This window comes from Haliaeetus leucocephalus, unplaced genomic scaffold (assembly GCF_000737465.1).
Source record: "Haliaeetus leucocephalus isolate CR32 unplaced genomic scaffold, Haliaeetus_leucocephalus-4.0 Scaffold587, whole genome shotgun sequence".
Classification (NCBI taxonomy): Eukaryota; Metazoa; Chordata; class Aves; order Accipitriformes; family Accipitridae; genus Haliaeetus; species Haliaeetus leucocephalus.
This window is the reverse complement of record NW_010973023.1, coordinates 134,510-150,023: the sequence shown is the minus strand read 5'-3', so window position 1 is coordinate 150,023 and position 15,514 is coordinate 134,510. Positions and strand designations below refer to the sequence as shown.

Below are 15,514 nucleotides of genomic sequence, written 5' to 3'. Positions count from 1 at the left end.
TCACAGTGGCACAACTACCAGCAATTTTACAGGGGCCAGACTTCACTTACACTTTAGTGACTCAGGTAAAATGACATTTGAGGCAAGGGAAGAGGCAGTTCCCTACTGGAGTGACTAAAACAGCCAAGAGGCCCTGCTTTATGCAATACCTAAGTGCAGCTGTGCTGCTCCCCCCTTTGAACACTGGGGATGAAACAGAATTCAAGACAATGCAGTAACTGCACTCTGTGTTCCACATGGCATTTCTTCCAAATGCAACTCGCCTCCCACTTTTCCAAGTTCCTCTAGTTAGAGGACGCAAGGGGAAAGACAGACTATTCATTTATCAGGAATGTCAATACAATGGAAATTACAAGGGTTATGGATTACTCTTAGTCCTGCTCACATCATGCTCTTGTACTTGTTGCCTGGGTAAAAAAAAAAAGCAGACCACCCTTACCAAGCATGGTTTCTCAGGGTCACCTGCAGTCATACCGCCTACAAAACCTTTTATCAGTCAAAGCAGTATTTGTGCAGTTATGCTAAAACCAGCAAACATTTCTATAATCAGTTAGCACTGTACTTCTTTCAGTACTGCCACCAACACTTGTTGAAAGACAAAAACCCAGTTGTTTCTGGAGCAAACAGCATTATTTGTCTCTTTCCAAGTCCATAGAAGTATTTTAAAAGATATATCTAGTCCAACGTACATATCTAAAAGGAAATAGTACCTTTAATGTTCTAGTTGGAGCCCAGCCAGTGCCATCAATTGAATGTTCTCTCAATAAACTGGAAAAAAGACACACATATTATACAGTGCAACTTCTACTTAAACAACCTTTGTCAAACATCTTCTCAGAAGACATTAAGAACTTAGGAAGTAACTGCAACATAATTACCTCTTGCACTATATCTAGGTACTGGGATTTTAAAGCACAAGAATTGTTATGTCTTCTTAGAATTATATTCTACATAATGTCATTACAGATATCCAAATCTGAGCTCAACCTTTGTCAAAAAACCTGAATTATTTTCATCAACCGCAGTAAGTGTGACAGAAATCCTTGTGACACAGTCTCAACATCGAACCTTTGTTTTCCCCTGAGCACACAAGGCACATGCACTCCAGTTTAGAACACGTTCATCTTTGGTGAAGAGACAGGATTACAGAATAACCTCTCACCAAATCTGCACATTTCCATCCAAAAAAAGGGTATTTTTGGTGGGATAACTAATTTGCAAGAAAGAGGATTATCATCCTCTCTTCTGTGAGTGGACTTGAGCTTCTTAAAAGCAGGGATAGAAAGTGAAAAAGTTCTGGTCTGTTCATGAACAGATGCAGTTTAAGCCTCCAGGGACACAGCACAGGACAGTCTAGCAGTAGGGTCTTACAGTCCTCTTCCAGCAGGTGAGCTATATTGCACACAGAATGTTTTAAGGTCTTACAGACAAACTCAACACCATACATCCCCAACTGGAAATCACGATGAAGACTACTCTGGGCAAGAGAGACTGCTTACAGGAGGAAAAAGTTCCTTATAAACTATAATACATGCTCTTGAATTTTAATATAAATATATATGAATATTAATATAATTAAGATACAGACTTTCCTACATACACACATACTGTATAGAAATTTTATATGACCTGCATATTATGCCAGATAGTAAGTCCAGTGAAGCTGTTGACCTATTTACAAGTTGAAATCATTGAGTTGTATTCAGCTCACTAGGCATTTCTGGACCTTTCAGGTCAAAACATCAGCAGTTATGAGAAGTAAAAATATTGGAGATTAGAGCATAATTGAGAAATAAGATGAAGTCTTGCTCACATTCATGAAAAAAGTAAAAATCTGAATGAGAAGGTCTGGAAAACTACTTGAAGCATGATTTCACAGTCACATCTTCCTCTGTTAAGTAATCTAAAACTGGAAAATACAGCTAAGTAGCAAAGCATGAAAATTCATCACCACCAGCAGCTTCTACTACTGAAATGATAGGGTTAAAGTGAAATAGTCTTAAACTATTAGGTTTTACCAACTTTCAGGATGATATGTATCAAGTCATTTTTAAATTACAGTAGATGACTGGACCATACAGGCTATCCATAGTTATTTATTGAATGCATCAAGTTTCTAATCCAAGGAAATATACTACAACTAGCATTACTCCTTGTTCAATGTAGAGAGACTAGGAACAGGATGATCATACTGGACAAGACTATTCCATCTTAACTGTGCTGCTAATCTCATCTCTGTACCTTTAAAAAAGATAAAATATGCCATTACCACTAGTGCAGCTCAAAACTGATTTCAAGAACATTAAAAATAACATCTCGTGGCTGAGATTTTTGTTTGTATTAAAAAAGTAAAAGCAACAATGCTGCTGAACAGGCAAGAGCCAGGATTTTCAGATTTTGAGCAAATAATAGACTTTTTAGCTTGCTTTCTGTCTGTTCATAAAATTGTGCTACAGTACTTCCCTTTGGCTCTTCATACACCTCACTGAACTTAAAAGCGAGAAGTTAATACACAATAAAATCATAAAAATATCCACTGATAGAGCCCAAAGTGCCTGAGCACATCAGCTAAGCCTCACTAACACCCCTCCAGCTTCCCAAAGCCTCAGAGCTCTCTGGGCACTTCTCCAGCTGGAGACACCAGCAGCCAGGACTTGAGGAGACACTCATAGCTCTCAGAGCTCTGGCAGAAAAGCTATGAAGATAGGTAAGTGTACCTTTGGCTAATATTTCTCATTTGCTGTTATAATTCATTTTTAGACCAGCATCCTTTTTCTTCCTACGCATTGGGAATGATCATTAGGCCCCTAAGCAAACCTTTTCCCAGCACAGGCTGTCTAGAGAAACCCTATCTCATGCTCTCTATGTGGATGACCTAGAAATAACTACCAGTTCGGAGGTCTGAACAGTGATCTGTTCTCAGAGCAGCATGCACACCGCAGAATGAACACCTAAATGAGTAGAAATACACAAAACACATCATGAACTAGTTTATTGAATGGACAAGCATCTGCCTGTAGCTTCTGTTCAAAGACCTGTCATCGACAGGTCCTGCTGCCATAGGGGACCTGGGCTACTAGGAAGTTCTCAAATGGCACAACCAGCAGAGTTTCTCACTCAATGCTTCAAGAGGCTGCCTTTGACAAGCTGCCAGATACACCACAAAAGCCACCTGTTCTACCAGGGTTTCAAGACACCTGATGGGCAGAAAAAACTGTTTACTTGAAGTGACTATTCCAAAATTGCCAGGACTTTGCTGCCTCATACAGAACTGCCAGAAAGCTCATCTAGCATTATTTAGATTGAATAAACATTCAGAAGCTTCCCTTGTGATACTCGAGAATTAATCTGCAAAAGTAAAGAGAGGGGTAAACCAACTGTACAATTTGTGCAGCATTTCAAATTACTAAAGCTGGTGAGTGAGCGCATGCCTTGGGGAAGAAGCAGCAGGGCTGACAGGAGCAGGAGTGCTGTGGCACAAGCAGGAGTTTGTCAGTCAAGGAACTTCACCAGGAACTGGGAAGAACAGTAAAACAATATTTCCATTTGCTTTGTCTTCAGCTGTAGTAGTGTCTGAGAAAAGCCGAGTGTGTCCTCAGTCATTGGGGGGACTGGAACTGATAACCACACCTTAACATCTGGTGTTTGTATCTAAGGAGACCTCCCAGAATATGATTTCAAATCCTTATACCTGAGTTCCTATGGGAAGACTGCAAAATCACTATTTTTGAAGCTATAGTAACCAAAACAGCCACTGATGTGACCAGCCAGCTGCTCAGCTCTCATTTCCACAAATATCTTTTCATTCTGTAATCCCTGAATGGAGAAAAGCTTTGAGGAATTTTTTTATTTTTAAATACACAGCATCCTAAAGAGATCTTGCAAAAACATCTACTGAACCGGGAACTGCCTGGCTCTAGCAAGTTTAAAACTTTCTGAAACTCCAGCTGACATGATTTACAGCTCAAGTGACTAAAAAATTACTGTAATTGGGAGATCAGTCCTGGAGAAAAACTGCTTTATGTAAAGATCTCAGATGAACACATTTATCAACATAAAATGCCAACTCCAACAAAACTTCTGCCTTTCTTTTACCAACATAAAGTATCATTCAAGGTAACTTTGAATTAAAGAGCTGTAAATCCACTTCAGAAACCCTCTGCTGACAGGGACACATTATAGGGGTTATTCTCTCGCTCACCTCCTGCTGCCCATCCCCCTGATCACCCCAGTACCACCAGCGCAACCATTCTGGAGCCACGCTATAGACTGGATGAGTGGAGAAACTGGTGTAGAAAGTATTTCTAAAGAGCTTTCTGTTTCCACATTGGCACAGCTGAGGAGACTGGGAACAGCACTGAGGAACACAAATAAGCAATCAACTTAATCAGCTTTTTTAACTGGAGAAATCGCAACACTGAGCTATACTAGATGATACAATTAATCAGTCTTCAAACACTTCTCCATTCAGCACCCTTTAATATTGCATCATAAAGCAACCAAACCTTAACTAAATGCCTATTACCGACAAAGACACATCCAACAACGCTGACCACCTCACCACATGCAGAAAAGCAGTGAAATTTCCGAGTGATTAAACTATTCTAAAAGCTTATGGTGTCAAGGAGGAAAAAAAAACCCCACACCTCAGATCACATCAACGGGGTGAAAAAGAAAAATAGTCAGTGACATGCATTACACATTCTCAAAAAAGTAGTCAACTGGTATATGTAGTAAGCATGCATATCCTTTCTAGGTATCTTTGTTTTCTATCCACATGTGCAGTGGAGGTAACACCCACAAGTATGGTCCAGACCTAATTAATATGGTCCATTAATAACATGGTCCAGAGTAACTGCAATCCATAAAGCACAGAGAAACAACACTTTTCCTGCCCAAAACTATTACACTTGACAAGTTTAGTAATTTGGTATGTTTTAATTCAGGGATGGCTACCAAACCAACACATACCATAGCATGAGGTATGTTTAGTAAGAGACAGTTAGGAAAAATACTGATAATGAATTTTTTTCTGCTTTTAAAAATAACTGAAGCTATTTTAATGTGGAGACTCTTGTATAAGTTGATTGCAGGTACTATATATAGAGTACATTCTCCATTATAACAGGCATAGAGCAATCTAAGTTATTTTAGTTCTTCCATCTAAATGGTAAGACATTTCAAAGGTTTGCTATGTTAAAGTATCTCACAATCAAATAAAGCTGACATTTCAGTGCAGATGATAAAAAACTGACTTCACTTCATTAGAATTATGATGTTCCAACACTATGTTCATCTTTCATAATTAAAACCGGTTAAAGACAAGAAACAGTGAAATATCCTCAAGAATGTGAGGCTTTATTTAACCTCAGAAGATGCTGCACTGTAGTCAGAGCTTAAATTTTCAGCTACCATTTGCTGTCTAGTGTTTCCTGTTCCCCAGTTCCAAACAGCTCACTTATTCATTCCTTTACTTGCACTATTTGACTCAACGCATCTAAACTTTCTCCACTGACTAAGCCACAAGGACTCTGGTGGAATTTACACTGTAAAAACATGATCCTCAAATCAGCCTCCCTAATGTCTGGTGACAAGTTCATCTGTGTAAAATGCAACAGTCCTAGGAGGCACTGAGAAACACTAGAGGTCTGGAAATTGCTAAAAGCAGCAATACATATTTGTGAAAACAACCTTCCTGTATCACCAGCTCCAAATAACTGTGGACAACCAGATTTTTAGGTAGTATGTGTTTCTAGTGCTTTTAAATCCTCCAATCCCCAAGTGAGGTAAAGTCTACAGATGCCATCCCTCGCTGCCTGTAATCCTGCTGCAGTCTGACACTATTGAGCACCAGGAACATAAAGCAGCCTCTTCAGGCTCGTTTCTATCACCCTTTGATGATATGAGCTTCTCAGAAGCCTGGAGTAGACCACTATGGCTAAAAGCCCTGATACCAGCTCTTTAGTTGTTATCAGCTGATGAGCCTGACCTGTCTATGAAGTGTGACAGATTGCCCTGTGACAACTTCATTTTCACTAGGACCTTGAACAAAGCCCTAAAATTATTTTTAAATCTAGATGAAAAATTTAGCTTTTTTTTAAAGCGCTAATTTGCTACAAATGGTGGCAACTGTTCTGGATTTTCAGAACAGCTTTCAGTCTCACTTATATTCATTGCTTCTGCTTCATCTACTTTTTCTTTTATGTCCCATTAACTTGAAAAATGACAGTCATGCTTCTCACTTCTGTTTATGTTTGCTTTATGGCCACTTTAACCATCAGGTACTCATGATGAAAAACTGAAACAACAAAGTTTCAGAAACTGATATTGGAGAGAAAACATTTATTATCAAGCAAAACCACCCAGCAACATAAGCCTCTCACTTCGGTGAAGCTTAGCTCTCAGGCTTCATATCTCGACTTCCACTCCAACTCTGTTTTGTTATAACTGGCACATGTGTCTTATAGTGGATATTAAATGTTAAAATAAACAAATGGCAAATATAGAATAGTTACTGTTAAAGTTTAAGGAACACTTTTTCCTTCCTTTTTGAAATATAAATAGTTTGCAAGCACTTAACACATTCAGGCATTAAACAAGTAAACCCCCTCAGGGCCTGAGGCGTTCATTTACGGAGGGAGAAAAAAAACAACTAAGGTTCGGTTTTGGTTTGGTTTTTTTTTTTTTTTACATTGGAGTTCACATTTTTACCCCAAGTAGAACAAAACGTTAAGTCTGAACCTGAAAAGCCAGGCTCTACATGGTCTCTAATGCACAGAAAAGACAATATTTTCAGTAGATTTCTAAGTTCCTAGGAGTCACATGCCACTGATCTGCAGATTCTGTTGAAAAAAATACTGGCATGAAAATTACATACAGCATACAGTGTTTTATGACACAGATAAACCTCCAAGCTTAAAAAAAAAAACAAAAACAAAACAAAACAACAGAATGCTATTGCTACCTTAAGCAGATTTCTCCCATCTCTGTAATGTTCGGATGCCAGATTCTTGTCAAGCATTTTACCTTTGGAGGCTGCCAGGAGAGAAAACAGATCAGAATGTTATCCCTTTAAAATAAAATTGTATCACTGTCATAGAACTGAAAAAGGCAAATATATTTGATATTCACAGCCTAGGTTTGTACATTAAAGACACCGGTAACAATAATGTACAGGAGTTACACCAGCTTTCTCTGCCCTTTTAGCTTCTCTCAACTCTTTACAAAAGCTGGGCTAGTATTATGCATTTTCTTAGAAAAACATAACTTTAAAGAAAGCCAAGAGAATTCACTGTCTTCTCCTGTCTCCTTCAGGGGAAAGAAAACATTCTAAGTCATTCAGTTTCTTAACACTTAACCAGTAAGACAACAATTTAAACCAGAAAACTACTAAGTGTTTTCCCCCAAGGCTTATCCAAGTCAGAGGTTTGTGAAAAACTGGCAGAGGATGCAATGATGATAACTATGTCAAAAGAACAACTTCTTTTAAACAAAGACCTACTTGTTCACAATTGAATAGGAAGTACCACAAGAAGCATCAAAAAGGCGCATCATATCTGAACTTAAGACACTAACATAACAAGACACCAAACTTATTTTCAGGCAAGATCACCAGATTTCTGAATTCCATAGTGGGTTTTGAAATACTGATTCTTAAAATATAGTCTCATTTGCTCTAGTTTTGTGAAGTAAATAAAGAGCGGGTCATAAAAATTCTGGTAGCTTAGCAACAGCATGTTGTTCCATCCATGCTCTCCAAATTACAATTTGCAGCTTTCAATCAAGCAGATGATTTCTTATACTAAGTGTACTGGAATCCATCAGCCCAGGCCAGTACCTTTCATAACTTCAATTAAATCACACATTATAGATGTGGAGCTATTTTCCTCCGCTGCTTCCCATGAATTCTTCAGTCAAGAGACAAAATAGTTCAAATAGCTGTATTTGCATAGCAGCATGATGTGTTTTGTCTCATCACTTTGTTCTCAGCTTTCCAATTATCTTTTTAGTAAAATATTTTTTTAACTAAGAGTCTTTGGAAAAAGAGAGAAGAAAATATGCATGGTACTGAGCTACCAATAACATATCTGTCCAGCACTAAAAGAAGAAACGCCTATCACAACAAACCTGCAATTTATAATGTAGATGTTGACTTTTCTCCACTCCTATTTCATGTTTGTCCAGTAACTCCAGGGACACTGACTGACACTGATCCAGTGCTGGATCATAGCATTATTGAAAATTAAGCAGCATGCAGAAAACAGTCTCACACTTTTTACCTTCAAACCAAACGTTGTTCTTAGAAGTTTTCTAACAGCACAGCTTTTCATTAGCTACACCTTCGCGTTGTTTTGAAAATTATGTCTAGTTCTCAAGAAAGGGAAAGCAGCAGTATTTATTCCATGCTGGTAGATCAAGATAAAAAGAGTAAATTTCTACCATATGCACCTTCAAACAGGGAATGTATTCATGCGTAGAAAAAAAAAAAATAAGCTTTATACAAACTAAATGTTTTTTTAAAAAAAATCCCCAAATCCTCACAGTCAGAGTGAATTAACTGGTGTCTCATTTTTTGTATCATAGAAACAAAAGAATTCCTTTATCCTTGCATCAAAGTGTTTTTCATTGCTAAAAATTAGAAAAACCCACTCCTGACAATAAGACAAAGGTTTTCTTTTTCTCTCTCCTTTTTCCTCTGTTACACAGACAGGACAACTACAGCACTATCATGAAATTTCTTTAGACAAAACTTCTCCTTCGAGCTTGTTCCAAGTCATCTTTGAGTCTTCCTTAGACCAACAAATCCACACAAGATTTCCTCCAGATGTTGTTTCACTTGAATACTTCCAACCATCTTCAGGTCATACATGTGACACTTTGCACAACAAAGCTTACAAAATCCATTTATTTCATCACTCAAACTCTTCCTTCACCTCAGATACTGAAAGCTGCACAGGGAGATCCAACCTCAACTGGGGGTCACAACAGTGCAAGGATTAATTTTCTTCTCCATTTCTAACCAGCCACTTATCTTTTAGGATCTCTCATTAGTTTTGACAATGGAAGCTGTCTGACTTTCACATCCATTCTCAGTCCACTTCAACATATTGGTGAATACATATAGACGGTACAAGAAAGCATTGCAAGCATTTGAGAACTACACATATACTGACTTCAGTTTGGTGGAAGTTTTGCAGTACAAGCTTCAGATCAAGTTTGTCTCATTTCTTTAAAAATGCAGCTAATAAATAATCTCTCCCCTCCATTATTCTCACCAAATGAGAGACTGAATATAAAGAATCAATAAATGAACTTAATTAGCAGTTTCAGATCTTGATCAATTTGGCACTCTAATGGGACAGGTGTACTAATACAGATATCTTATCTGCCCTGTAACCGTAGTTCTTCACAACCTTTTCCCTAGAGAAGGGATGGGTTCCCAGCAGAAATTTGGAATCAGTGTTGTTTGAAATGTTTTCTCTAGACACTAGATACTCCCAAACCATTCTTGTAAACTGCCCTGCAACTGCGACTCCAGTTTTTTTCGCTACAGTTTTTACAAAACATAATTCCCCAAAGGGGCATTAACAGAAATACAGATTCCAGAGACCGAGCTACAAACTAGCCCTAAGGTATTTCTTGCCGCTCTCCCCTACCAGTTCCTGAAGAAGTTCTTGAGATTGACTGAAACTGAACACCAAGCACAGCTAAGCACATAGTACAGAGAAAAGAGTAGAGGAAAATGAAGCCACGCTGCCCTGTGCTTTTGCCAGAATGGATTACCCAGCTCAACAAGTGGAAGAGGAGCTGCCTTACAGTAGGAGTGGGTCTCGACACAAGAGCTGCCCCAGTCATACACTTCAGGTCCCTGAGCTTCCTTGTGCTGCCTCAAAATTTCCAGACAGAGGCATGATGGAACTTGAGCCCAGTTCCCATTTCTTCAGTTCCAAACCAAAGCCTGTATAAAGTAGGGTCAAAGAGGTAGATGGAAGCCCCTTAATTGTGACACCTGATCCTTCAGGAACCAAATCCCTTTCAATTGTTTGCAGTTTCCACAATTAACATATTGGCCAGAAAAAGATCCAAGATTAGCAGCTCTGCTGTTAAATTCCTGGCTTTTGACCACTGCGCAAGGCACCTCATGTCATAAAAACATCAGTAAACTGGAGAGTCCCTTAGGCTGTCTACTCTTGACAACACAATACATCAGAACCACAAGAGCTGCAAACAAGGCCTGGCTTGTGGTGGCAGACAGTTTAATATTAAGTCAACAACAATGGCAGTTTAGTATTAAGTCAGCAACAATGGCAGTTTAGTATTAAGTCAGCAACAATGAAAACGCAATCATTGGACTAGCCAACATGACCACGCACAACTGCAGCACTTGGAGAAGTTCCCCCCTTTGCGAAACACACTGCTTTAGTAAAAAGCCCATGGCGAGCTCTCTTACCTTTCCACAGCCTTTCTATAAAGCACAGAGTGAAACAGCCCATCGGCCTGCAGGAATGGGGTGACAAAAATTACTGCTAGCACTGTAGCACAAATCTATGTGAACAATCCTTGTGCCTCCAATAGCGGATTAAAAATAGGAACCCTTTCCAGTTCTCAAGCTCAGGTGCTTCTAAAATTATCCACCCCTCCAACAACTTAAATAGGTTCACTTAATTACGGATACAGTGGAAGAACCCTTGGCATATTTTATTGCCTTACAGATAATCATAATAAACATTTCTAATACTCAGTACAGCAGCTCAATAGTTCGGAAGTCTGATTAAGCCCTAACCAGCCGTGTGCTCTGTTCACAGGCAAGAGGCAGCACTTCACAGCAGCACTTCCTACAAAGCATCCACACTACAAAGCATCCCTTCCACATTTTAGGCTCTTGACTCTTTGCACTAAGGAAGTTTACAGCCCAGGTACCAAGCATTGGTGTACATCCTAGTCAGTCACACCTAAAGCACAAGCTTATATTACTCCTCTGTATTAACAGACCCACTACTTTCCAAATCAGCCTCCAATGCCTTACTCCCTGGGCAGAGTAGTATGCCATGGCTGCAGTCCACAACACAAAATCTTCCAAATTTTTCCTCTTTAATTATTTATTCTTATACTCTTCTACTGTGCCACCATTCTACACATCCACTTTTCCCAGTACAGAAGCTGAATGCTTGCTTATGAGGAATGAAGGACAAAAAAAGAATTCCCCAGAGGAGCAGCAAACACACAGGATTTTCGCAACAGCATGCTACAGAAATTAAAGGATGCTGTTACAGAAACTACATGATAAATTATGCATTTTGTAGCTTTAAAAACATATGTTCTTTTTTTCTGCAGGCTAAAAAGATTAGCTAGAAAATGGATGCAGGCTCTGAAGCAGGGCTGTAATGACTTGCCAGTCTTGTCCGGTATTTTTACTCCCAACACAAACCTGTTCGGCACTACCGCAAGGAGCTTGACGCAGATGTGCGATATCCCAACCTTGCTTATGGGCTGAAAGAACACCGGCAGGTCTGAAGAGCTCTATTAAAGACACCGCCATCACTTGTTTCAGTCTTATTCTGCCTGACAGAAAACAAACCATGGCCTCAGCATAATTATCTCAGTATTTATGTACATATACATTTTCATTAGTAACCTGACCATAATCCAACATTCAACCTACTGCATTTTTTTTCTAAATTGTACAAAGGCAAACTTTTTACTTTTGTATTGAATGAGAGGTGCTCAGAATTTTAAAATATCCAATTAACATTTGCTGTAAATCTTCTGCCAGTGCTGAGCAGGGAACCATAACAAACCAGAAGATTTTTTTTTAATTATAGCAACTGAGAATCAAAAAAACCCAGATCAAAATTAACATTCAGTTCTCCTCTTGACACATAGGAAATACTTTCCTGCAGCAGTGTTGTTTAGATGAATGCCTTAAACACAAAAATTTAAGAAACTGAGTATATATTGCATATATATATTTGTTGTGTATTGTTCCCCTGTGCCCAGCATTGCCACAGTGGTTAAACTGCTATTACTGAAGTTGACTAGAAATAAGACAGCAGAGAACATGACAGGGTTTCCCCCTTTATATGGAAGGCCGTGCTTCTCAGGTATGCAATGGCACAATTTATTCAAGTTAGAACAAGGATGCAGTCAACCTTAAATGACCACCTTTGTCTTTATAGTGCCTGTGTAACCTTACACAAGCTAGTAAAAGTGCCCTGTATTACAGTATTAAATTCTTTGGTGAGATTAAGGGGAACTTAAAAAAAAACACCACAACCAAAACCATACAACTGCAAACATTATTAGTACATGTAGGTGTTTTAGATATATCAAGAGACACGCAGGATTCTAAACACTTAAAAAAAAAAACCATCTTGAGCAGAAAATCCTTGACCAATATTACTATGAAAGGCAAGCACAACTATCCAAAAAAGGAGGGGGAGAAATTCAAAGCTGTTTCAGAAATGCTACAGTCCTCTACAAGCATGAACTTTTTATAAGACATAGTGCATGGCCCATGTATTCATAGACTATAAAGAAACATTAGGAAACTTGTGAAGGCATCTTCTGGAATGAAAACCCAACTCCCCTGCTTTCAGAAACATAACCTTTCTACTATACCAGCAGTATTAATGCACTGTTCTCCAAGCTCAGTCTGGGAATTCAAGCTATTGCATTCCAGACCACGGCACCTCCTTCGTACATATATATAAACAACGCTTATTAATATTACATATTATATAAACAACGTAATTCCTGAGAACAAGATATGTGCCCCAGTTATTTTCCATTTTTGGAGTCGATCTTGTTCTTCTGACAGCTAAACTCTGAAAACAATGTCTGAAGTTATTTTTATTGTAATTGCACCTCCCCTCCCTTGCAACTACTACATATATACGATGATGAATTTAGGCTTAGTGCATCTGAACACAAAAGCCAAGGGTCTTCCCAGACACATTTCTCTAGTATCCTCCCCTACACGTTCTTCAGCCTCTCTGAGAAAAGAGCTCTGAACTACCAACACCAAAGGTAAGAAAACAGAAAGCAGAATGATTAGAAAAAAGTTACAAAAGCAAGCAAAATTTTCAAAACCATTCAAAGTAAATGAGGCTTCTTTCTTCCTGCAATTCATATACCTAAATGCAAATATTGCAACTCAAATGCTCAAATGAGTCTAGTTTTCTCACATATCAAACTATTGGGACACAGAGTGGCAGGTGTAATTCCTGAGAACAAGATATGTGCCCCAATTATTTTCCATTTTTGGAGTCGATCTTGTTCTTCTGACAGCTAAACTCTGAAAACAATGTCTGAAGTTATTTTTATTGCAATTGCACCTCCCCTCCCTTGCAAGGTTCTGTGATTTTAGTAAAGTACAATAATGAAATACCAACATTTCTCATGCTTCTAAATGCCAAGCTGTCTGGAGCTTTCTATTTATCTACAATAAGGTATCACAATCATTTGCAGGTCCTCTGAAAAGCCGTTTGCTTCATAACTATCAAAACTGTTATTTTTTTAAAGACATTCAGCTAAACATCCTGGGAAACAACCAGTAGAACTGGCAGAGTGCACTAAAGGAGGCCACTTGTCACCATATGTGCTTTCCCCATCCTCCACAGCATGTTCTCAAAAGGGATTAAGCACCTCAGTCCAATACCAGAACTATAAGCACCAGTTTGAAAGCCCCAGAGAAACAAAAAGAAAAAAAACCTTTTCCTTTCTGTTCACCTATTTCATTCTTTCTCTTAGATATATAATTTTTTGTGAGAATAATCATTAAGTGCAGGTCTCAAGAATAATTAAAAGGAGAGAACAGATGAGAGAGGAACCTCAGCCAGAAGGAAGATGCTCAGGTCTGATGATCTGCACTTGAGCAGATCCGTGTCCCACTTTGAACTCCCCAGTACCAGATATATCGACAAACTGGAGTGAGCCCAGCATACAGCCACCGAGAAGGTGATGAGACCAGAGCACACACAGTACAAGCAGAATTGAGGGACCTGGTTTTGTTCAGCCTGGAGAACTGAAGGTTGAAGGCAGGGACCCTACTGCTGTCTACAACTACCTAATGGGAAGGTATAGAGGAGACAGAGTCAGGCTCTTCTTAGAGGTGCACAGTGACAAAGCAAAAAGGGAAATTCTGATCTGATATAGGAAAAAAAATTCACAACAAAGGTAATTAAACATTGGAACAGAGGCCCAGAGAGGCAGTAGAATCTCCATCCTAAGAGATTTTGAAATGTCAGCTGGTCCAGGCCTCCAGCAACCAAGCCCAACTTTTAACCCTACCCCAACTTTGAGCAGGAGTTCAGATGACCGCCAAAAACTCCAGGCAACCAAGATTTTTCTACAAACCCATGACATTTTAGTAACAGAGAGAAGATCCTTTCTTAGTCTCAATGCCAAGTTCCCTCTGAAGTCCTATTACCTGGAAAGGAAATCTAACATGATAACTATTAGATTAATGACAAATACTCACCACCATATTGTAGGCATCAGGAACTTCAATTTCAAACTGAAACTTTCCACCTTGGTAATAGCCCTCATCTAGAAAAGAAAAAACAAGAAAAATAGTTAAATAAGAGAAAATAACAGACACCATACAATACAAAATATCTGTCATTACAAAGATAACAGCACAGGGTTATCATCCAACACTTAACCTAGTTATACTGTAACCCTAGCTGCCACCTAGTCCAAAGAGAGTGTAAACATAGTGTCTTCCTCCACTCCCAAAACCTTTACAGCAGAAATTTTAAGTCAGAAGAGGCAATGGTTCCAGAGTGACCCTGGAAAATCCACCTTCCTGATCAGAGTACTAGGCAATACCAAGCTACAGGAACCTTTGAACTTCTCATGTCTGAACAAAATTCTGCTACACAGCCATATGGCATGCAGCACCACAACATGGACCCTTGGAATGAGCTGGATACATACTTCACTTGCTAATGCATGCTAAATCCTGGAGCAGGATTTAGCACATCTTCCCAGACTTGTGCTAGCAATCACATATCATGAGTAGTATGAATAATGGTGTGCAAGAGCATGCTTCAGAGTTTACTACTTTTACTCTTTTACTGTAATTATCTTAGGATGATATATCAGTTAGGAAAATCTGCTTGCATCTGTCAACCTCAGACTCGATACTAAATTATTAAAATGGCTAAATTTTAAAGTATGAGATCTTAAAATATCTAGTTGCATTTAACCAGAGATAATGTAATAGGATAATAGTCAGCCTGCAGCTCTTGAGATGGCTGTACTTGGAAGCTGAAATGCTTGCAAGTGATCTGAAATGTGTCTGTCTGACATTGCCATTATTCAGTTTTTTCATTAAGAAAGGGAAACAGGTACCCAACCCACCACTGGGGGTCTGGGACACCTGAGGAATGCTCAGGCTCATACTACCTCAAGTACTCTAGCTCTCTGTATCACATGATACAGCCATGGTGAAGGCTTGAAGGTCAGGAAGGCTGGTTATCATTGTATGACAGGGGTTTTTTTATATTTTTTT

The 15,514-nt window shown here is 38.9% G+C and overlaps 1 protein-coding gene across 5 annotated transcripts in view; it reads right to left on the bottom strand.

The window, feature by feature from the left end:
- UBE2F (ubiquitin-conjugating enzyme E2F (putative)) overlaps window positions 1–15,514 on the bottom strand; it is an 84,034-nt gene that overhangs the window by 46,766 nt on the left and 21,754 nt on the right. For all 5 annotated transcript variants that reach the window (XM_010577881.1, XM_010577880.1, XM_010577877.1 and 2 more), the window contains 3 exons: window positions 14,480–14,547; window positions 6,965–7,035; window positions 711–768 (listed from right to left, as the gene is read on the bottom strand). In XM_010577881.1, coding sequence (XP_010576183.1) covers window positions 711–768; window positions 6,965–7,035; window positions 14,480–14,547 — 197 coding nt within the window. The remainder of the gene's footprint in view (window positions 1–710; window positions 769–6,964; window positions 7,036–14,479; window positions 14,548–15,514) is intronic.